The 23001-nt window shown below is 45.5% G+C and overlaps 1 protein-coding gene across 1 annotated transcript; it reads right to left on the minus strand.

Moving 5' to 3' along the window:
* Positions 1 to 714: 714 nt before the first annotated feature.
* On the minus strand, positions 715 to 19460 carry syt3 (synaptotagmin III). Its single transcript, XM_068336599.1, has 11 exons — positions 19205 to 19460; positions 16035 to 16424; positions 14073 to 14181; positions 12717 to 12893; positions 8494 to 8620; positions 4260 to 4478; positions 3328 to 3448; positions 3038 to 3209; positions 1993 to 2122; positions 933 to 1026; positions 715 to 844 (listed from the first exon to the last, which is right to left on the minus strand). The coding sequence occupies exons 1-10, from the start codon at positions 19353 to 19355 to the stop codon at positions 937 to 939; spliced, it is 1686 nt and encodes a 561-aa protein (XP_068192700.1). The 5' UTR covers positions 19356 to 19460; the 3' UTR covers positions 715 to 844; positions 933 to 936.
* Positions 19461 to 23001: the final 3541 nt, after the last annotated feature.

Genomic DNA, 23001 nt, shown 5'->3' on the forward strand with positions numbered 1-23001 from the left:
AATCAAAAGACGACGACGATGATCACGATGACGATGATAATGAGGAAGTGGGCGGAGTCCAGAGTGGCGTCACATGCTCGTCTTCCCTCTGACATCATTAAAGACGCGTCGTCGTCTTTCCTCTGGGGGAGAAACGAAGCGTTTGACACCGGCGTCCACAGGGGGGGGTCTGGGGGGGTCAGGGGGGCACGGGGGGGTCGAGGGGGGGGTCCACCTGGGATGTTCTGATAGAACGACTGTCCACAAGAGAAATATCCCCATGGTGACGCCCCTCCTCTGGAGTCTGTACACGGCGTGAACCTTTGGTCCTTTGGTCCTCTTCTGTTTTTATTTATTTATTGTTTATAGTTTTGTTTTGTTTTGTTTTGAGGAGAGAGAAAGTAACCCCCCCCCCAAAAAAAAAAAAACCCTAACACCCCCCCCCCTCCATGAAACATGACACTAACCTGAAGCACACGTGAACTACACACATACTACAAACTGGATGTATTCCTGTGTGTGTGTGTGTGTGTGTGTGTGTGTGTGTGTGTGTGTGTGTGTGTGTGTGTGTGTGTGTGTGTGTTAGTTGGATCTACACCTGATTTGTTTCATCATTTCTTTTTTTTTCGTCGATGCGTTTGTAAATGAGTCGTCTGGATGCTCGTGACGGATGTGTGTGTGTGTGTGTGTGTGTGTCCCACCCGACCCCCCCACAACTGACACCCCCCCCCTCCCCAGCTTGAAAACGGCAGCACAGGACTGTGAGGATTCGTTAGCAGGAGCAACGTTAGCGTCTGTCTCACGTCTGATGGAGAGAATTATTCACAGATGGGAGGAAGGAGACGTCTGGGGGGAGGATGGAGACCTGAGGAGAGAAGGAAAGGAGGGATGAAGGAGGAGAGGAAGCAGCGTGGGGGGGGCGGGGTAAAGCAGGGGGGGGGGAGGGGGCTCACAGCTTTAGTCGGAGTGGGGGCTGTCCACCACGATGTGAGGCTTGGGGGAGGACGCCGTAGTCGTCTTGGATACGAACGTTCCGATCGCCTTTTCCTGCAGGGGGAAACAGAGACGAAGGGTTCATCATCGTCATCATCATCATCATCATCAACATCAGCATCCAGGACGGTTGCTATGGAAACCAGATTCTGGTCCGGAGCCGACGGCGACAGGATCAGTCAGTCAGGAAGAACCACACCGACAGAGTTCTGACGGTTTGTTTGATCGGGTTTTTAACTGGAACGCCGGTTGCTATTGGCAACCGACGTTTTCCAGATGCAATAAACAGGAAGTTTAACTTCTAAGTTCTCTTTGTTTGTTTGATTGATTTACGATCACACAAAAATCAATCAAAGTCATTTCCTGGGGACTCCATGAAGGGGCGGAGCCTGACAGAGAAGCATGACCTCATTTCCTGTCCGTCCTGAAGCGCATTCCCAATAAATAAATAAATCTAGACAGAAGCAATCAAAACATACTATCAAATTCATCAATAACTTTGATATAGATTATATAAATCAACAGCTGCATCTAGAAACATCATCGTTTATTAACCTGTTGCCGTTAGAAACAGATTTTTATTAAGATCTGGAGCGTAAAACGAACAAAATCAAATAGAATAAAAAGTGTAAACACAAGCAGTTGTTAAAAGTTGAATTTTTATTTTATTAAATTTATTTTATCCTGCATTTTGAACAATTCAAATATTGTATTTTGAATTTTATCTATTCAAAAATTTTTGTATTTAATTTTATTATTTAATTTCTAATTAATTATTTCATGATTTTTATTTTTTTTTAACTTATTCTAATTTAATTTCAAAGTTAGTCCTTTAAAACCTATAAAACTCGTTTTAAATGGCGGGTGGCGCCACTGCCCACTGCCTGCTGCTGCTGCTAGTGACGGATGACATCATCGGTCCAGTAGCAGAGAAACACACACACACACACACACACACACACACACACACACACACACACACACACACACACACACACACACACACACACACACCCTCACCTCCACCAGCTGATGCCAGTGCTCTATTGGTTTGCGTGGATTGGCCAGCATGGCCGCCCAGTGCTCCCTCCCCGGTCCTTCAGCCTCGCTGCCGACGCGACACATCCCGATGACCTCGTTGTGACCGATGCTGACATACGACATGGGGGGAGGGGGAGGGGACGGGGGAAGGAAGGGGGGAGATGGGTGAGAAAGCAGGGAAGGAGGGGGAGAGAGATGGAGAGTCTCATTTATCAACCTTGACGACTGGGAAAGGAGTCCAGGAAGGATATTCAATAGCAGCCCGCAAACAACCCCCCCCCTGAGTGAAAGCCTGGTGTCAGTGAGACACAGGCGCAGACACGCAGAGGACACGCCCACCGGCCCACAGCGGCGCACACACACACACACACACACACACAGTAAATCCTGTCCCCTAACGGGGGGGGGGGGGTGTACTGGCAGCGCTGCACTTCTTCCACCTCCATTAGCATTAGCGCCGGCTAATGCTTATTCATGAGGCGACTGTCGATGCTAATCAGGGCGCGTCCACCAGGATGGGGGGGTGCTCCAACGGGAGGCCCTCGTTCGTGTTCGACGCCATTAAAACACCCGGACCCAGAGGTGACAGGAAGTAGTTCATTACAGGTGAATAGAAATGCGTTCATTAGCCACTCATGCTAATGAGGGCGCTAGCAGGGACGCTACAAGTGTTAGCACAGGCTCCTGAGGGGAGGGGGGGTTCCAATAGGATGTAAAAAAGGGTTATTTTTGGGAAGGCTGTTCCTTTAAAGCTCCACCCCCTATGCCCCACCCACCTGGCGCTGCACCTGTACCTGTACTTGCACCTGTACCTGCGTCTACAGCTGCGCCTGTGTCTACAGCTGCACCTGGAGCTGTACCTGTATGTACACCTGCGCCTGGGCCTGTGCCAGTACCTGCAGCTGCACCTGGAGCTGCACCTGTGTCTGCACCTACACCTTCCCCTGCACCTGCACCTGCACCTGCACCTGCACCTGCGCCTACACCTACACCTGCACCTGCGCCTACACCCGCAGCCACTCACCAGTCGTAGTCCATGACGGCGATGATGATGGAGACGCTCTCGATGTTCTCGTTGGGGATGTCGAACACCAGTGCCTCGTTGTAGGTGGGGTTCAGCGTGTTCTTCTTGATGGAGGTCTTCCTCTTTTTTAGTCTCCGCCCATCGCAGATCAGAGAGGCCTTCACGTACGGGTCTGTGGATCGGAACAAAATTTCAGCGTTGGCTTAACGAAGAAACTCCGCCTCCGACTCCAGGATTTCCCCGCCCATCACAAATTAGCGGTCATGTGACCTGGAGGGGTTGGCCTCTACCTGAGAAGCCGGTCAGGTCCATGGCTTTGAGGTTGGTGGCCTTGATGACGGTGGCGGTGAGCCTGCCGGCGGTGGGCAGGTAACACAGCGAGAAATTAAGCTCCCCAAGATCAGCCTTCTCCTGTGGGTCACCACACACACACACACACACACACACACACACACACACACACACACACACGGATCAGAAACACACCCCCTCCCTCACAGGACAGGAGCTACTGATGCGGACAGGCAGGGCATCTGGGCGGAGGCAAGGCGCCGTCGCTCTTAATAAATCATTCGCCAATCCATCGATGTCCACTGGTGGGGGAGAGTGTTAAGTCGAGGCGACCCACCCCCCACCCCCACCCTCATCCTTCACTCCCCTCCCACCCCCCTGCCCCTGGCGGTCTCGGCAGTAATGACACTCGGGATATTCAGGTCACGCTGAGGCTTGACGACTCCTCGACGGCTCCGGGCCCCCACCAATCCAATCGATGCTACTCTGAGTGGGACAAATGGGGGGAGGGGGGGCAAGAGGGATTGGGTGGGGGCAATGCTTTACACTTAATTAATAAGCACCCAAACGCCCACGCCAAAAAAACAGCCTGGGAGCGATTGGCTGCCGGCGTTCTCTCTATGCAGACGACACGTCGCTCTTCAGTCGCCAAAGCAAAGAAAGACTTTAATCGTTTTAATCCCTCAAGAAACTGAAAACTTTAGTCACCACAAGTTATTTAATCTCCGAACCGACGGCGGTTGGAACGTTTCATTCTCTTAATTGTGTCGTTTACGGATCTGCTTGTCGATGGTGCGCTTGATTCCGGTCGGTCACGTCCGATTGGCGCCAAAATCTCTGCATCGAGTTCCCGATGTTAACACGACCGACCGTCCTTTAGACAAGTGAACGCAACGTTCATCCCAATCCGCCCACATTCCGGCGTCCTTACCGCGGTGCCCTCCACGATGTCCCTCCACACCGGCTTGTCTCCGCTGCCCTCGCTGAAGTCCAGCAGGTTGTCCACGACCACCTGACCAATCAGGTCGTGTCTGGAGAAACGGTCGAAGTCGTAGACGGAGAAATGCAGCTTCCTGGAATGTAGCTCATTCAGCGGCACGCCGAACTGGAACGTCTCATTGAACACGGGGTTCAGGGTCTTCCTGTGGACCTGGGGGGACACAGGAAGACACGCCAGCCGGAGGAATTAGCGTGTAATTATTTTTCACAACTAAATCCGTACTGATGAGGAGGGAATTAGCACGAGGAATACGGGTGAACTAACAACGGCGTTACTTTACAGGCTGTCATTACAGTGAGAGGGAGTTCTCGCTCCAGCACACGTTCCACACACACTTCCTGTCACACTTCCTGTTCGCGCCGACGCGCTCGCCGGCGTCTTTTACATCTTAAGGCGCCGCAGCCAGGACTCGCCTCAGGTGGGAACGCTCCTCCAACGGGAGGAGCTCTGATGTATTATAATCACTATGAATGCATTATAATCACTATGAATATATTATAATCACTATGAATTATAATCACTATGAATTATAATCACTATGAATTATAATCACTATGAATGTATTATAATCACTATGAATTATAATCAATATGAATGTATTGAAATCACTATGAATCTATTATAATCACTATAAATGTATTATAATCACTATGGATACATCATAATCACTATGAATGTACTATAATCACTTTAAATACATTTTGATCACAATGAATGTATTATAATCACTTTGAATACATTATGATCACTATAAATGTAATACAATCAGATTGAATGTATTATAATCACCATGAATGTATTATAATCAGATTTAATACATTATGGTCACTATAAGTATATTATAATCATTATGAATGTATTATAATCAGATTGAATATATTATAATCACTGTGAATGTCTCCATAGCTGTAGCGGTGGAGGGATAACCTTCTTAACCTCATGTTTCGTTGCCTGGCAACAGAAATCATGAAGTGTATTTAAAAATGAGAGTCAGAACTCTTTTTCTTTTTCCTGGGTGTAATTTCTCAGAATTTATTTATTTATTCCAGAAATTTATTGTAATTAGAGAGGAAATGAAACCAGATGCAGGTCTTTTATAGATTCCCTGTTGATGCTGATTTATTAGTTCGTTTATTCGCTGTACTGTTTTTGTTTTTTTTCCTGCAGTCGGTGTGTTTTTTAAAATAATTTTCACATGTACAAGTTCTGCACCGATGATTTCATTCCAGTCACAAACAGGAGTTGAAAGTTTGTCAAAGATAAGTGCAACCGGATTTATAAGAAAAAGCCCAAGAAGCCGGCAGCCTGTTTGACAACACGTCGGCTGGTTTGAAGAGGTTTCTGGATTCTTCAAAGACTCGTGTTTTTGCTGGTGTGAATATAAAAAAAATACCCCAGCAAAGTACATTTTCAATCACTTCTACAAGCTGTTTGACTCGTTCTTTTTATTTTATTTTTTTTTTTAAAAAAGAAGAAGATATTTTTACAGAATTTGCAGCAACATTTCATCAAAATAAATTTCTTTCTGAACTTTTTCAAAAAATGTAATCGTCAACGGAGTCACGTCTTCACCTTCTTTCTGCTTTTCGAACGTGGGAGGAAGCAGGAAGACCTTGATGGAACCCACGCAAAATAAAAGCCTCAGACAAAAGGCCGAAACCACTTCCTGTTTTATCCAAAAAAGGTATTTCCTCCTCCGACTCGAGAGACTGTCAACTGGATCTTACTGTCAAACATTACGGCATCTAATTACAATTACAGCGGTACCTCTACTTACGAATGTCTCTACTTACGAAATGTTCTACTTACGAAACGCCTAAACAGGAAAATATTACCTCTAGTTACGAAAGAAATTTCGAGTTACGAAAGGTAAAAATACAGTATGGGCTGATACTCGCAGCTCCCACAGGTTCCTGAACGCAACATTCTTATAGCTGCTCTGCCATTGGCTATTACCTAGCATTCTGGCAGCCCATTGGCTCAGAGGGACCTCTGTGTGTAGCTAGACAGGTGTCTATGCAACGTCCTCGTCATTCTGCCCTCGACCCATGAGGTGTTCTGATAGTTTTACGTAAATATATTAACTTTTAGGGTATTCACTATGGACCCCAAGAAAGTGACGGAGAAAAGAGGAAAAGAAAAGACGAAGAAAAGAGTTTTTTTGTCCGTACAAACAAAGCAAGCGATAACAGAAAAGCATGAGAAAGGGACGCGTTTGTGGTTCGCGTGGGTGGTTGGAGAAGTTCAGAAGGAGGACTGGAATTCACTCTGTTGTTCATGGTGAGATAGGAGCGCATGAACCAAAGAGGGCAAAAAACAATGAGGACAGCAGTTAAAAGGTAAATGACCATCATTTTTATTCTTTACTGAATTCTTTGTTTTTTACGTTATGCACAACTCTCATTTATTGTGTAATAATTTAATCGTAACATGTGTTTGTTTTGATGCATTTTTATGCTTTATAAAACAATTATGTTGGAATTGTTGTGGCCTTGAAACAGATTAGGGCATTTGCATGGAAAACGCATCTTTACTTACGAAATTTTCTACTTGCGAAATTTCTTCCAGAACCAATTAATTTCATTAGTAGAGGTACCACTCTACAGTCAATTTTCCAAACCCGACTTACGCCGCCGCATGAGCGGCTCTGTCGCGTCGGCTTTTTGGCGCTTGGTGATGACTTGTTAGCATCGGATCAAACGCGCAAATGATGGAGACGCCGTTAGAAACCGAGAGCTCCGGCGTCGCCTTTTTTTTTTTTTTTTTGAAATGACGGATAAAAATGTGGTAAAATATGAGAGGTGGGGGGAAAAAAAGAAACCCACGTTAATAAGGACGTGATTGAATTGAGACAATTATCGCCACTCCAAACAAGCTCTATTATGTAAATGACAAGCGTTCACACTTTTCAAAAGAGGCTCTTGTGACACGCAGGAGGCAGTCGCACAAAGGGGACATTGTCGTTTCATTTTTTTTCCTCCCGGATACGGAACAGTTCCGACCCGTTTCAGCTTTAGAAATTTCTCCCTGTTTCATCCTGAAAAAAAGCACGTCTGATATTTAACCGGGATGACATCCTCACACTGAGAATAAATTAGAGAGGATTTTATTTTAATGCTAAGGGAACATTTCCCGCAGCAGAACTTCCTCAAACATGTTCAAATATTGACTGGATCCCCCTGAAACACCAGGAGAAACATGCTAGCTAAAATAATGGTAACTGAATAAAAGATGCTACAGATTAGATTAGATTAGATTAGATTAGATTAGATTACAGTATTTTCCGCACTATAAGGCGCACCTAAAAGCTTTTAATTCTCTAAAAAACCAACAAACACCTTATAATCCAGCGTGGTTTTTATATGGAAAAAGATTTAAAATAGCTAATTCATTGAAGGTGCACCTTATAATCCAGTGTGGTTTATAATCCAAGCAAACCTCGGTTTCCAACCAGTTTGTTCCGGAAGGCTGTTCGAATAGCGATTTGTTCGAATTTCAAATATTTACAAATAATGTAAATGGTCTTAATCTGTTCCAAGACGCTGGAAAACTAACTTTTTTCAACACAATGTTATTTCATAATATCATTTATTTATCAAATTGTACAGTAATGAAACATATCAAAGAAATGTAAAAGAAAGAAGAAAATACGAGAAATAAAGAAAAACATGGACGTAATCAGGTTAGCCTAAGGTACGAGTTACCGTCTTCTTTTGGACAGAAGTTTAGAAATTACCGTAACTCGTACCAGAGGCAATGGAACGCAAATTATTGAATACAGTAAACTAAAATAAAAAGCACATTACAGTTAAACCATAAGAACTATAAATATAAGAGTTTTACCTTTGTGATCGTTGGAGTTTTTTTAGACAAAAAAATTCCGAAGTTTTTGGTCGAATTCTGATTTGTTCCATGTCTAAAGCGTTCAAAAACCAAGGTTTGTTTGTAGAGGGAAAAAGTTTTATTGAAGGTGCGCCTTATAGTCCAGAAAATACTGTACGCTTGTAAAACTGATGATTCCACAGGAGGAGGTCGGGTAATCGGGAAGAAACGGGCCGGGATTAATAAAGTATCTATCTATCTATCTGGGTGGCGATGTTTTATTTATTTGTTGTTGTACCAGGAAGTGAATGCGCAGGTGAATCCGGAGGGGGCGGGGCCTCACCTTGGTTTGGAACTTCTTCTTCCTGTCTGGCAGTAGGTAGATCTTCACGTAAGGGTCGGAGAAGCCGTTGGCGTCCTTGGCTGGCAGGTCCAGAGCTTTGAGGATCTTCACCACCAGCTGCTCCGTACTGAAACACACACACAAACAGGTCATGTGTGTGTGTGTGTGTGTGTGTGTGTGTGTGTGTGTTGCACTGTCAGCGGTGTTCAATGCGAGCTCAGACGTGAAAGCGTCTGACCGGCCGACTCATTAATAATCCTTAACGCCGTGGCCTTTATCCCGCTCTCCCTGAGGGACGCCTCCGCAGGGCTGTTAGCGCAGGAAAACAAAACGCTCACCAGAGGAGGAGGAAGAGGAGGCGACGCCGGCGGCACGCCGACTCTGACCTTTCACTAAAACCGTTAACAATCACTATCATCAGTGCTTGAACTTATTTGTTTGATTGATCGTGTATTTGTTGTGCATTTTAATCACCATCGCATCGATCGTCTAAAGCAAATTCCTCGTGAACGTTCCGACATGAATCCGAGGAGCCGGCGGGGTAATTAGTGAGGTACGAAATAACGCAAAAAACGCCACACAAAGACATAAGATAGTTAGATTTTTAAAAAAAGTTTTTTTTAAATGTGTTTTGACGTTTAAAAGTAAAAATATTAAATGTATGGACCACAATTATTGGACGTCCAATCATATGTTTAAACCTTCGTGTGTTGAATTCTGTGTTTATTGATGAAATGACACAACAGTTAATTTCCTAAACTGCTAGTCTGCTGATTATTTTCTCGAATAAACTTTAAAATGCTTTATAAATTCTTCCGTTTCAGTCTCTGCATCCGAGAAGAAATTTTGTACTAACCGTTAATAAACTGTTTATTTTTTCATTTTTTTGTGTTAACGGTTAATAAAAAAGTAAAAATAATTTAATTTAAAAGAGAGACTTTATTACATTTAAATGACATTACTTTTATTAAACTTACTTAATTAAATTTACATACATTAAATACGATTATGTGTTTCTGTAGGAGTGGGTGTGTCCTCTCGGAGCTGGCTCCGCCTCTTCTTATGATAGCACATATGGTAACGGTGGGAGGGGCTTGTGATGATATGGTTTGCGGGGAAAAAAAGTGGCGGGAATGCGATTCATTAAACAATCAAGATGTGTTCGAGTGTTTCGTTTCCCTATTTTCTGTCCGTAAACTTTTTTCACACCTAGCTAGCGTCATCGCGACGCTCTCCTCAAGTATTTACAAACAATTTTGCCACGTTTTTTTTTTTGTCAAAAATCCTCCCTCCGTGGATTTCCATTAAGGAAATTTGGAAAGCCCAGCTAATAACAGGACACAGGTGGGAAGCAAACGGTGGAAATAATGATAGAAATTATTGGTGTACAGTTTCCTGTCCGTCAATCGGACGTTTAATCGATGGATGATTTCAGCTCTAGAAAAGGTTAAATCAAACTAACCAGCAGTAGAGGAAATACCAAAATTAGTAAAAATATACCAAAGTAATATAAAATAATAATAATAAAAAATAAAATAATAAATAAATAATAAAATAAAATAATAATAATAATATATAATAATAATAATAATATAAAATAATAATAATGTAAAAATATACCAAAATATACCAAAATACCAAACTTAACAAAAATATTTCCTCTTTTGTGGGAATTAAAGCCGCTTCCAGTTCAGTATTTGCAGTCAGACGCTCCATCCAGTCGTGTCGCGCGGCGTTTATTACGCGTTTAATCAGCGGATGAGGACGCTGACGGCTCGGAGGGTTTTAATCAGCCCTCGTTAGACTGTGTCTCCCCGCGTTAACCAGTGTGTCAGCACTTCATTAGCGCCGTTAGCGGAGCGCCGCGTGACCTTTGGGGTCAGGCAAGGGGTTGAAAGCGGTGAAACCGACGGTGACCCCGGCAGGTATAATGTCCTCCGTCCGCCGGTTACCAACGGCAACCACGACACGCTTGTTGACAAAAGGACCGTGGCCAATCCGGACATGTGTTTACCTCAGAATCACATCCAATTAATGGCGATCGGATAACACGGCCACTCCGCGATCACATCCAATCAGGGAGACGATATGCGGGGGGCAGGGGGGGGGGTGCAAACCGTAGGGGAGGGAATTACATCTCCAGCTCGGCCAGATAAATATTTAAAGAAGCAAACCTGGACCGGAGCAAACATGCATCTGATTATCTTTAAACCTGGACGATCTTGAGCGGTGGAGTCGGTCGTCGTTAGCCGGCGCGGTCCACAGCGGCGCTCAGATGTACGATAATTGGATACGACAGGAAGCTTGTGTACAAAATACCCCCAGTCCCCCCCCCCCACTTTGATCATCAGGAATTTTCCTCTAGTCTTGCGTCTTAATACGAAACCAGACGCGGCTTTGGACCGACACCAAAGCTCTTTACACAGTCCATCGCTGCAGAGAATATACCTGTTAATGCTCAGGCAGGGGGGGTAAAATCACCGCCTCATTCCTGGCAGACAATGCCCCAAAGCCAGCCGTTATTCCCACAGTGGAAATGTGTCAGCTTTTAATGGGATCGTCAATAGAAACGCTTTTCCCAGAGGATGAGGAAGACTGACATCGCTGTACTTCGGGGTGTCTCGCATTAACACCCCCCCCCATCCTGAGCAAATCGGCAAACAAGCCCACCCTCCTCCGTCCCCCCAGACGCATCATCTCCCACCTTTTACCTTTCCATAGCTCCCTCTTTTAACCCCTTGTTACTCGCGGTTTTAATCCGTTCCAAGAACCACCCGAAAAAAAATCACGAATTCCGCGATATAGCGACAAACTGTCGTCACCATCGTACGAGCGGTGACGCATGTATTCACGTGACCCTAACACGTCTCGCCATTCGTACATTTTGTCACGAGATGCAAACATGTCCCATTATTGGTGCATTTCGTCATGCGACGCAAACATGCGTCACAATTCGTGCATTCGTCTTATTTTGAAAAACTCCTTTGAAGAGCGGCACAAGTGACACCAACTGTATATAATCACGTTAGAAGCCTAGGGTAACCCTTTCGGAGCTCAAAATCAATTCGATGAACGAGTTTTTGGTTTTTTATGTGCAATAAAATATAATTTGTTCCATTTCCAAAATTTGACTGTGTCTATTTTGCCCCAATATGTCAATATAATGAGTTATAAGGGAAATAAAGATCATATAGCTGAAGTATATGAATGTGGTATATAGAGACAAATATCAAATGTACCAAAAAAAGGCCAAAATAGGTCAGGGCTGTAAGGGTTAATACAAAGAAGTATAATGAATTCATTCCTGTCTGACGGCTTGAAGCACTTCCTGTTTGGCCTCGTTGGACAAATTAACTCCCCGTTTTTTTGTCTATTCTGGTTTGCTTAAACTATTTCCCCGCGGTGCAATGACAAGCAACTAAAGCAGGACACAAATGTGACAGAGGACAGCAGAATAGTCTTCATCATTAGCTCCCCCCCTCATCCGACTCCCCGGGTAAAGCCTCCGTAAGTCCAGCCGTAACAAAGTCCTCCGTTATTATGTGTTGACCGGCCGCTGTTTAAAGTGGCTCAGCATTTATAATTCATGACTCAAGCGGCCGCGCGCTCCTTTTCTTTTCTGACCATCAGCACTTTCGCCTTCAGTAATGTTTCTGCATGTCGGAGCAGGCGGCGATGGGGGACTGCCAACCCATCCACCACCACCACCACCCTCATATCCACCTCATAGCAGATTCATAAACAGTCCTCAGCATGACACCCACCAATTACACAGGACTCAGAGCGATGCGTGCGGCGCATGAAGGGAGCAAAATGATTAGCATCAACCAAAATGACATCAAAGCGCTTTTCAAAATAAGAGCGTCAAAACTCTGGCGGAGGATTAACAAGATTGGCCACCGACGAAGCAAATAATGGCATGCTAATGCAGTGGAGAATGAGCATTAATTAGCATTCTAGGACAAGCATGTTAGCATGTTGTGATCCTGCTGGATTTTAAATGTTCTATTTTTAATCCTACAGATTCCGACAGGAAGTCGGGTGGCGTGCCGCTTCAGATGATGCAGCATCGCTCGGCTAACATCCAAAACGGGACAGGTCGATTGTGTTCGGCTGACGTTAACATCTTTGAATTGGACTAACGCGGATTTAGGCGCGTTAGGATTGAACACCTTATATAAGGGGATTCTGTCGGAGCCGGTTTAGTGGATTTGTCGACTTACTTGAAGGCGTAGCGGAGGAGGAAGCTGATCTTGCCACAGGTGTCGCCCGGTTTGCCCTCGCCCTGGTCGCCCTTGGGTCTGTAGAGCTCCGGTTTGATCTGGCCGATGCTGGTTACCTGCTCCTTCTCCTCTGCATGGAAATCAGGGCTGGAGAGCTGGTGAGTCATGGGCTTGGGCCTGAGCAGAGGGTGAATATTAAGCAAAGAGCGGAGATAAAAACACATGATTCAGCAGCTCAATCAGAGATGCAGCGACAGGTAAACAGTCTAGATGCAACCCCACACCTTTATTTGTGTCTGTGTGAGGGTGTGTGTGTCCACACACCTGTGTGACCATATGTACCATGTGCAATCAAATCTACGCTAATTGTGTGACAATGGCGCTTCTGGAGTAGAAATCCAATCCATTTTATTTCTATAGCACAGTTTAAGTAAACACAAGGTGCTGCACAGTCAGTGAATTACAAAAAACACACCAGACGCACCATAAAACCTTGAATGTAATGTGATTAAATAAAATATAAAATAAAATAAAAAAATCAATAAAATATAAATTAATAAATATAAAATCAGATATAAAAAAATTAAAACAATGTGAAGTGATATAGAAAATCAACACTGTAGATCAGGGGTGTCCAACTCTTTTTCACCGAGGGCCACATCAGCATTATAAATGTAACTAAATGTAACTCAATGTCATGTAAAATAAATTTAACTAATCTTTCATGTTAAAGAACTTATAATTTATTACTTATTCAAGTTACAAACATTAGAGCTGCATAGAAAAATATGTTTGCTTGTTGCTCTGTTATAACATAAATCCTTTTAATTTGTCAGGTGATAAAACCCACGGATCAAACTATCCAACGAATAAAGAAAAATAACATCAGACACAAGTTAGGACATTAACTTTGTTCAAAATGTATTTGTCAAAGTTAAAATGGGCATTGTGGGAAATATATTTTTTGGTCAAAGCACACTTTTGACCTATTTATTTTTATACACTCTGACCTTTTATGTTCTCGCGGGCCACATAAAATGATGTGGCGGGCCACATTTGCCCCCCGGGGCCTTGAGTTTGACACATGTTCTCTTTTAGATGGTGTCAAACACCAGAGAAAAGAGGTGCGTTTTAAGAAGAGATTTAAAATGACACATCTGTTAAGATAGGCAGACGTGTCTGCATTTGTGCAGAATTTAAATCTCTAGCTGCATGTCGGAAACATCAACATGTTTTGGGGGTTTTTTAACGCGGAACCGAGAAGGGTGGAGGTATAACAGACGAAAGACGTTCAATTCCAACATTAATGCCCCCAAAAACGGCACCAAAAAAAGCCCCCACGCCGTTTGGACTGACCGTGACGTGACCTGCTGCTGGGAATGAGCGTTGGGCAGGTCTTTCTGAGGATGGGCTCCAGCCTCCGAGTTGGGAACGTCCGGAGACGTCTGACTCAGCTTCAGGGTTCCTGTCGGAGAAGGAAAAGCCAGAAAACAATTCCTGATGACTCACGCGTCTCTTTTATTCGCACCAATGTGGCCTCAGCAGCTACAGCCGCCAAGAACAATACGTTTTGGGTTTTTTTTTGTTCTCCTGTAATGCAGGGTCAGGTGTCATTGATTGCATTGGTTGTATTGCATTGATTTAAGGGAAGTGATTTTGCAGCAGAGAGGAGGGGAGGAATGAGCAGACATATTTACAATAGTGGAGCATGAGCCGGCATGAAAGGCATAAACAACAAAGACATGTGAAAGGAGGAACATCCAACTGCAATAAAAGCTGCCAGCAAATATTTGACTCTGAATAATGATAAACAAGCTGCGCCGCCACCGACAGCTAACATAAATACAGCGCCGCAACGAAACGCTATTACCTGAGCTCCCAAACCCTCTCTGACAACACTTCAAATTCACTTCTGTGTTACTGCGAAAATTATTTGTGGATCTAATTGCTTTTTATTTTTGGTTGATGGGCCGATTCTTGTCCGTCTCCACCCTCATAAATACATTTTTTAACCACGTGAATCAATATTTCTCTATATACTGATGTCAAGGCTTATCGTTTTAATTTGCTTTAATGGAAAAAAAGGAACGCTGCAAACATCTAGGAAGACAAAGCTTGTCTGGACTAAGCCCCGCCCCCTCCACGATGACATGAACGAGTGATTTCAAACACAGCTCTTGCTTTCTTGTAGCGTTTCCTGCATGCATGCTTTCATTTGCAGCTGCAACAGCAGCTAATGATTGCTTTGATTACACAGCGATGGAGCCTCCTCATTGGCTGCTCCAGGATCGTGGTTGGAGTTGCGATTGCGCCCGTGGAAGCTCATCCCATCGATCAATATGGCAAGGTTTTAAAAAAATGCCTTTCATTGAATGCGGAATAATCAAATTTCTTCCTCTTTGCTCGGTCACGGTTTAAAAATTTCCCCCAAATATTCAATTTAACAGCCAATTGTCCCATTTGAGAAGCTGAAACCGTCAAATTTTAATTACGGATCTAATTTGTGTGTTTATTCTTTTTTTTTTTTTTTTAATTTCGAGATTAAATCAGATGAGTTTTGTGCGATGGGATGCGGTTCGCTCGCAGTCACAAACCCACACGGGATAATGAGCCAACTCGGCAGCTCAAGCTTTCGGAGTTCTTTGTATTTTTTTTTGTTTGTTTGTTTCACAGCACATTTACTGTTTGGTTCGGTTCCGCCGCTCGCACCAGCCTCGTGTTATTACCGGTACCAGGCAGCCGGCAGATGCCGACACGCTCACATCAAACTAGCTGGTGAGAAAGTCGAACATTCAACAGCAAAAAATCATGTTTTCCCGGTTATTTTGGCAGGAAATCCCGCCCCAAATTCAGCGACAGCTCACTATGGACATAAAACTCAAACTGGCCTCTCCCTCTGTCTTTTCCTTGACCTATCTCTTTCCCCAATGTCTTTCTCTTTCCCAAACAACAGGTCAAGGCGGATGACCGCCCTCCAGAGCCTGGGTCCTGCCCGGAGTTTCTTCCTCAATGAAGGAGTTTTTCCCCGCCACCGTCGCTTATGTTTGCTCTGGAGGGCATTGTTGGCTTTCTATCTGTAAAGCGCTTTGAAATGTCTTCAGATGTGATTAAGCGATATATAAATAAAAGTTTTTGATGATTGATTAATGAAAAGGAAGTCAAACTAGACTGAGTGAAGACCGGTCAGTATCCGTCCCTCCGCTGCTGCTCAGATGTGTCCTATGTGCCGAGTCTCTCACTCGGACCTCTGGTAGTCCATAAAGTATATTACATTATTGACACTACAATGAAGAGCTTGGGCGCTGCTTCCTCGCTTACCGGCGTTGTTGGGGTAGGAGTCCATATCCAGGTAGGAGTGTTCCTGGGTCTCATGGGGACCTCCGACCACGCCTCCGACCTCCCCCCTCTCCAACCCCACCAGGTCGGAGAAATGAGGGTGGTGCTGGCCCTGATGGCCCAAGGTTGGGTAGAGCGAGGAGGACGAGTGGCCCTCCTTCCTCTGCATCAACGCGGGCAACAACGACGACGGGCCTCCGAGGCTCCCGACGCCGGCGCTCCCGGGAAGCAACCCCGACGTCAGGCTCAGGCCGCCGCCCTCCTTGTCCCGCCATGGCAACCAGCAGAGCTTCCAGGAGACGAAGAGCGAGACCGAGAGGAGGACGATGCCGCAGAACGTCACGATGACGGACAGCAGGCTGACTGAGATCTCTGCAAGGTGGTGGTGGGGGGGGGGGCGGGAAGGAGGTAAAGGGGTGTAAAAACGGGAGATTCAGCGGTTAAAAAAAGCATCGCAGTGATGTCTCTGTGCAATGTCATCCAGCATTTTCTTACGGTTATTAACTTTTTAATCTGTGGAGCCTCAAGGACTGTGTCTCTGGGGTGGGTGGGCGTGTGTGTGGATATGGTGGGATAAAGATTATGGCTGTTGGGGAGGGCGGAGTATGACTCATCCTGATGAAAAAGTGTACGGAATAAAAGAAAAGCGCCATTTCAGCAACAGACCGCCAGACAGTTCCAATAAGAGCGTAGAAATGGACGCCATGAAACGCCATCGTTTAGCGCCGGCGTCCAGATGAGAGAGTGAACTCCTTTACATCCAATAAAGAATAACCGGAATATTCATCCATAAATAGACTAAATATATCACAAGTATGATAATCATCCTGATGTCCCGCTATAAAAAGCAGGGCTTTGATCTGGTCTGACAAACGGACCAATCAGAGCCCAGAACCAACTGCAGGCCCAGAGCCCCAAACATGAATATTCATGAGGCGTAAGTAGACCGAGAAGACTCGTTATGATAGTGTGCAGATTTCCCTCACCTCGCAGCGTCTAATCCAACGTTTGTCAGCCACCGTCTCCACCGCCATCAGACCAGAGGGCCACCAATTAACGGTCCTTCCCGTCTGGAGGCGGGGCAACAGTGCCGTTTCCCCGAACTCCCACCGGGCCTGCTCCTTTTTTTTTTAACCCTTTTTTTTTTTTTTTTTGTCTTCCCTTCATTTAACTTCAATTCGGGGTCTTAATAGTCGTGACAAAGACATAAACGCTATTAAATCCTAAAAAGGAGAATGAAATTTTATCTCTAACAGGCTGACAACAGGACTAAGAGCGAATCGGTGAAAGGAAAACAGCGCCGATCCCTCGGCCCTCGGGTTCGTCTTCTGGAATTGGTTTGCCTCCCGTCTCCCTCCCTCTCTTTCTTCTTCGCTTATAATCCCCTCAAACGTTCCTCGCTGTCATCCCTGCTGCTCCCATGCCGTCTTCCTCCACACTTTATTCCTCTCCACAGCGACTGTCTCTTTGTTTGTCACCCCTACTTTCTTCGCCTCTCCACCCCCCACCACCACCACCTTCTTCCTCGCTCGTTCGTTCGCTCGCTCGTCGGTGAATTATTCATCGCTCGGTGTGTGTCATTAATCAGCACTTGTTCAAAAAGATATGATTGGGGGTTGGGGGGGGCGCACGGAGGAGGGGGGATGGGCGAGGTGACATCGATCCGTCTCGGCGGAGAACAAGACGAGGTGGGAAACGAGGATAAAAGGGGAAGGAGGCGGGCGAGAGGATGACGACGGAAATCAGGAGAAGGGATGAAGAGAGAGGAGAGGGAGGTGAAGAAGAGGTAGAAACCAAAGCGGGAGGGGGGGGGTAACGATCTAAACCAGAGAACGGCCGGCGGGAAGTCGGTGGGAAATGGATTGGCGCGTATGTCGAAACCGACATATGAGCAGACTCCAGTTTATTCCTTCCTTTTCAGGGAAGAGCAGGATGGAGAAGGTTGATGAAGTCGATGCAACAACCAGACCAGGTGTGAAAGAGGAAGAGGAAGAGAGGGATGAAGGGGAAAAACAGCTGACAATGATTTACAAAGAGAACCCCAAAGAAGGGAGGGGTTTAAGAACGAGAAAGGTTAATCTATTGATCTGGGGGGGAGGAAAACAAAGCGGGGGAGGCAGAGGAGTAGGTTGCGCGCTGATACAACATGGCTGTGATCAAAAGTGAGGAAGGACAGTCAGTGGAGTGTGGGGGGGTTGGTTGTGGAGGGGGTGGGCAAACCACTCTCGTCCATTTATCTCTCTTAAGGGCGGTCGCTTTACCTTTCCAAGGACCGATCTCGCCGAAGATCCATCACTAATCCGGGAGGCATAATAAAAAACAAGTCAGCTGGCAGGGGGGGGGGGGTCGGGAAGGTAGGAGGCCTCTGAAGTGCGCCGCCAACACCGACCGAGACGCCTTGTCAATCAGTTGACTGATGCAAACCCGCTGGGACTCCTGCATCGCCCCACATCAAACGCATCTCCGCTGCTTACACAAGACTTTCGCCGACAGCTTTCGGCGGTCACCGTCCTCCGGGAGGGAGGGGGGAGAGCGGGGGGGAGGCTTCCATTGGCAGATGCCGAAAAATCGCAGCTGGTAAGCGAAAGGGGGACGACGCCTAAAACCACGGCGTGACATTTCTCCACAGAGCCGTCCAAATCTCCGGAGGAAACACGCGGCCAATCCAGGCTAATCTACGCTGAGCCAAAGATATCCACGCTAATCTGCATAACGGCGCTTCGCGCTTCGATGACAACCCGGAGCGGGGTGATGCATCTGCACAGTAAACAACGTATAGCCCTACCTTCGGGACCTACAAGAGGGTGGAGAGGTCGTAGCAGGGGAACGAGACGAACTCGTCTTTTGTGTGTGGATGTACTTTCTATTTAGCATATGTCACACCGTTGCACATGTTAGCAGATGCTGAAAGTATTCCGTCGAAGCGTAAGACAATGTTTCGAATCTGACTTTTTAGCGTCCGTTAGCTCCATATAAAGTTGTAGTTTTTTGGAGGATTGGGCGATCGGTTCCTTACCCCAAATCTTTTCCCTATTAAAGCCTCGATTCCTCTTAGCTTACTTGCTCCCAGGTCGCAGTAACGGAGTACCTGGGTTCACTTCATTGAATACCGCCTCCTTGCTAAATGCATGAATTGTGAAAGCAGGGGGTACCTGTGTCCAGCTGTCTGTTGCGACCCCTCAGCAGGTAGCTGAACTCCTGGCAACGCTCGCTCTGGCTGTAGCCCCTCGGGGAGTTGAAGCACAGCTCCTCCACCAGCACCAGCGCCTTCTTACACAGGTCTTCATCCCAGTCCCCCGACATCCTCCAATCCGCATCGCACTCTCACAAGCAGTTAGCCAATGACAGCACGGCCCTCGCCGCCCTCGCCTATCGGACGGCGCACGGGTAAGTAGAGTGTCGGCCCGTCCACCTTTTACAAGGCGTGAACTTGGAGAGAAGAGGTGGAGGAAGCGTCGCAAAGGGAGGAACAGGGTGGTCCGATCTGGATCACATAGACCAGCCCGACTGATCGACACTCGCCCCTCTCACTTCCCCTGGAAGACATAGAGAGAGAGAGAGAGGAAGTGGCAACGTGACGGCAAGGACACGGAACAAGTTCTCAGATTGGTCACCTTGACCATTAAGAGAGATGCTACTGATGCCAAAACCATTAGCGTGTCCCTGATAAATCACTGGCTCCTGAGCTACATGGTACGCTTTTAGCATACCTGATGAAGATAATGGAATCCTGCAAGGGTGAGAAACATTACATCTTGTTGCAAGCAGCTAAACGTCAAAGTGAGGTTAACTTTGGCTTTAAAATTAGCTCAAACTTCCCCAAAAAAAATTGATTTGCATATATTATCAATCGATCAGCCACGCTGGTGAGACCTCAAGCCGAAATTACTGACTTTTCTCATGTTTGATGGAAAATGTGTCCAACAAAACCCGTGCAAAGCGAGCTATTCACATTCAAATGGTGCACCTGGACGTAATTTCAGACTTGGCACTTTGCTGTTGCATTTTTTAAACGCTCCATTTTCACTGCTTTTAGGAGCGCAAATGAATTTCCATCCACCTCCATTTTTAAAAAGCTGGCAGCAGAAGACTCCCGGGAAAATCACATCACCATATGGTCTCTGTGTGGCCAGAGGACCAATTGCAATTAGGTAATGAGTCTTAACTTATCCCCCGAGACAAAAATTAAGTATTTTAAATTGGATTGTTTTTATTGGATGACAAGCAGACCTTTCACGTGACATTTGATTTTATTCTTTGCTGGTACCAACAAATCACTGGATGCAAGTTTAAACGTACGATAAAATCTACCACAATTTGAATTAGTTATTGTCTGGAAGGCACTTTGAAAACTTGCTTTCTAATTTCGGATGTAAAGGAGGCAAACTATTCATAAACCTGAATCGATTCTACGATGAAGGATCCACTGCAGTCGATGCCAACATCGTTCCACATCATCATCTTTCACACACAGCTTGAATTTGGAATTCCGGTGGCGTGTTCGTCACCTCGCTTAGAAAACATCAGTAACATCACAGGAAAAAATTCCGATATCATCCAAGCAAAAATAAAGATACTTCCTCCCCTATCTGAAATAAATAAGAATATTCTGGACATATTTTGGGCCAGCACACAAAAAACAAGCCAAACAACGTTATCAGGAAATGAAGAACAGGAAGCGTGACAAACCCGGCCAGGCGTCAAACCGAGTCAGCTAGCGGCTCTGTTCCAATAATGCTAAGCGGAATCTGCATGATGCGGCGACTTAAACTAGTGGTGATTTTAAGAAATATTAATAATGCATGCAATTTGTTAAACTGTGAAACATCTGCAAGCTGCTAGGCTAATCTTAGCTGTGTAAAACACCAAAAGCCTAAGCTAATGGTGACTATCTGAGAAACTGATTCTCTCCTGATGAATTTCATACTTAGGATACATGTTCATTTTAAAGCAGTATTTTGGTTGGGGCTAGGTAGCATTGAATGCTGACTGATGGATGCTTTTGGGTAGAGCTGAACAAACTTCGCTAGTTGGGTACAAGCTCTCTTGTTTTTAGCAACCAAAAGATCAAGCAGCTAAACAGAGAGATGGGTCTTCTTTCATTTGTAAATGTAGGTTATATTTTTTTTAAAAACATTCAATCCATTCTCCAGAGGAACCTCCAACTAGGCTCGCATTTAGCTCCACATGTAGATCCATTATGCAACAGCGCAAGATCCAAATTAAAGCCATTTGTTAGGTTTAATGCTGTCATAAAAATGAGGGCTAGTTTTACCTTTATTGAGTTTGACTCTCGATGGGCCATGTTGAAACTGCGATCCAGAGCGTAAATGCATGTAGAGTTCTCTGAACGGATGGGTTCGGCTTAGGGGCGCGGCGTTACGCCTGCAGTGCCTGCATAAACTTGAGTTTGTTATGTTCCTAATGTTTCCAAGTCCAGAAATGGGAGCCTGCAGCGAAGTGGCTTTTAGTCTTCACTCGGAGTCGAGTCGAGCTTTTAGCATCTAGCTCCGCCGGTAAACGACGTGATGCTTCTGTTTCCGTGGCCTCTCCAACATCAGCATGGATTAGGAGTCTTATTCGAGGCTCCCCAACATCACCTGAAAAATCATAATCGATCGATCAATATAGAGGGAAAGACACAACAAGGAAGACATCAATAAAGTGAATAACCACACCAGAAATCTCTCATCTAATGGGGTTATAATTAAATCTGGCTGCCTCCAGTGTGTGATCCTTGTGCTTTCATCCGGGAGAGACTAGACTTCTTTATTTTTGAACTCATTCTGTCTAAAAATAAAAGCAGGCCGATGCAGAAACTGCCGTTTCTCACAGTCTTGGAGTCTCCAGCGATGCCGTTGGAGGAGAATGTATGCAAAGCTGTGTCTAATAACACAGATCCTCTGCAAACATCCCCGGTATTGAACAAGTTCAGCCGTGGTGCGGTTGGAGAATAAATCACCAACGAACCGACGTTCACAGCGAGAGGTCAGACCACTTTTCCACCGGGCTGTTTTGTCCTTGTAAAGCAGTGGGCCTATTTCTCAAGCAAGGTGCCTGTTCAGACAGAGGAAGGACTATTGATCACTTGATGTATGTTGCTCTGTAAAACGTCAGCGTCAGTCTTTAAGTATTGAGTGGCGCCTCCCTAGTAAAGTGCTCCTTACGTGTCCATCTGTCTCGCACCCATCAATCAATCACCGCATTAGGCAAAGACATATTTCATTCTGGACCAAAGTCCGAAACGAGAAACACTTCCACTGTCGTTCCTAGTCGTGTCCGCCCGCCATCGGAGACAGAAACACTCTTGTTCGCCCTCCAATCTTGTCTCCTTGGAGAAGCCCGATTGTCACATTAAGATTGTCTGTCAGTCCGACGGCCGACTCCGATAAGAGAGAGTCTATTTATCCATCCATCTCCGCTTGGGCTAATTTGGAATGGAATCCAAAAATTAGTAGATCAAAACTCCATCCGGACCCAAGAATCCCTACATCATCCATCCTCTTACCCAACCCCAACCCCAACTCTCTCCCATTAAGATAGTAAATCTGTCTGAATGACTTTAAAACCCAGGATATCGCAATCTAAAGAATGGCTGTCTGGCACAAAAACCCAGCGCCTCAAATGCCAGCATGAGCATCAGAAAGGAGGGGGAGGCAGAGATGAGATGGACGAGACAAACGGAATGATAGTGTAGGAAGAGAGAGAGAGAGAGAGAGAGAGAGAGAGAGAGAGAGAGAGAGAGAGAGAGAGAGAGAGAGTAGAAGAGATGCTGACGTTAAATTGGTGGCGAGACAGATAAAGAGGGAGGGGAGAACCGGAGCAGGGAAGGGTAGAAAACGAGCGCCGGCGCTGAGGGTGACACAGCAACAAATGGAATCCAGGGTTTAAATATGTACAAGGGCTGGTAAATGTGCATTCATTGACGTGTTGATGAGTCGTTCCCCTC

Source organism: Antennarius striatus, chromosome 16 (assembly GCF_040054535.1).
Source record: "Antennarius striatus isolate MH-2024 chromosome 16, ASM4005453v1, whole genome shotgun sequence".
In the NCBI taxonomy this organism is placed as follows: Eukaryota; Metazoa; Chordata; class Actinopteri; order Lophiiformes; family Antennariidae; genus Antennarius; species Antennarius striatus.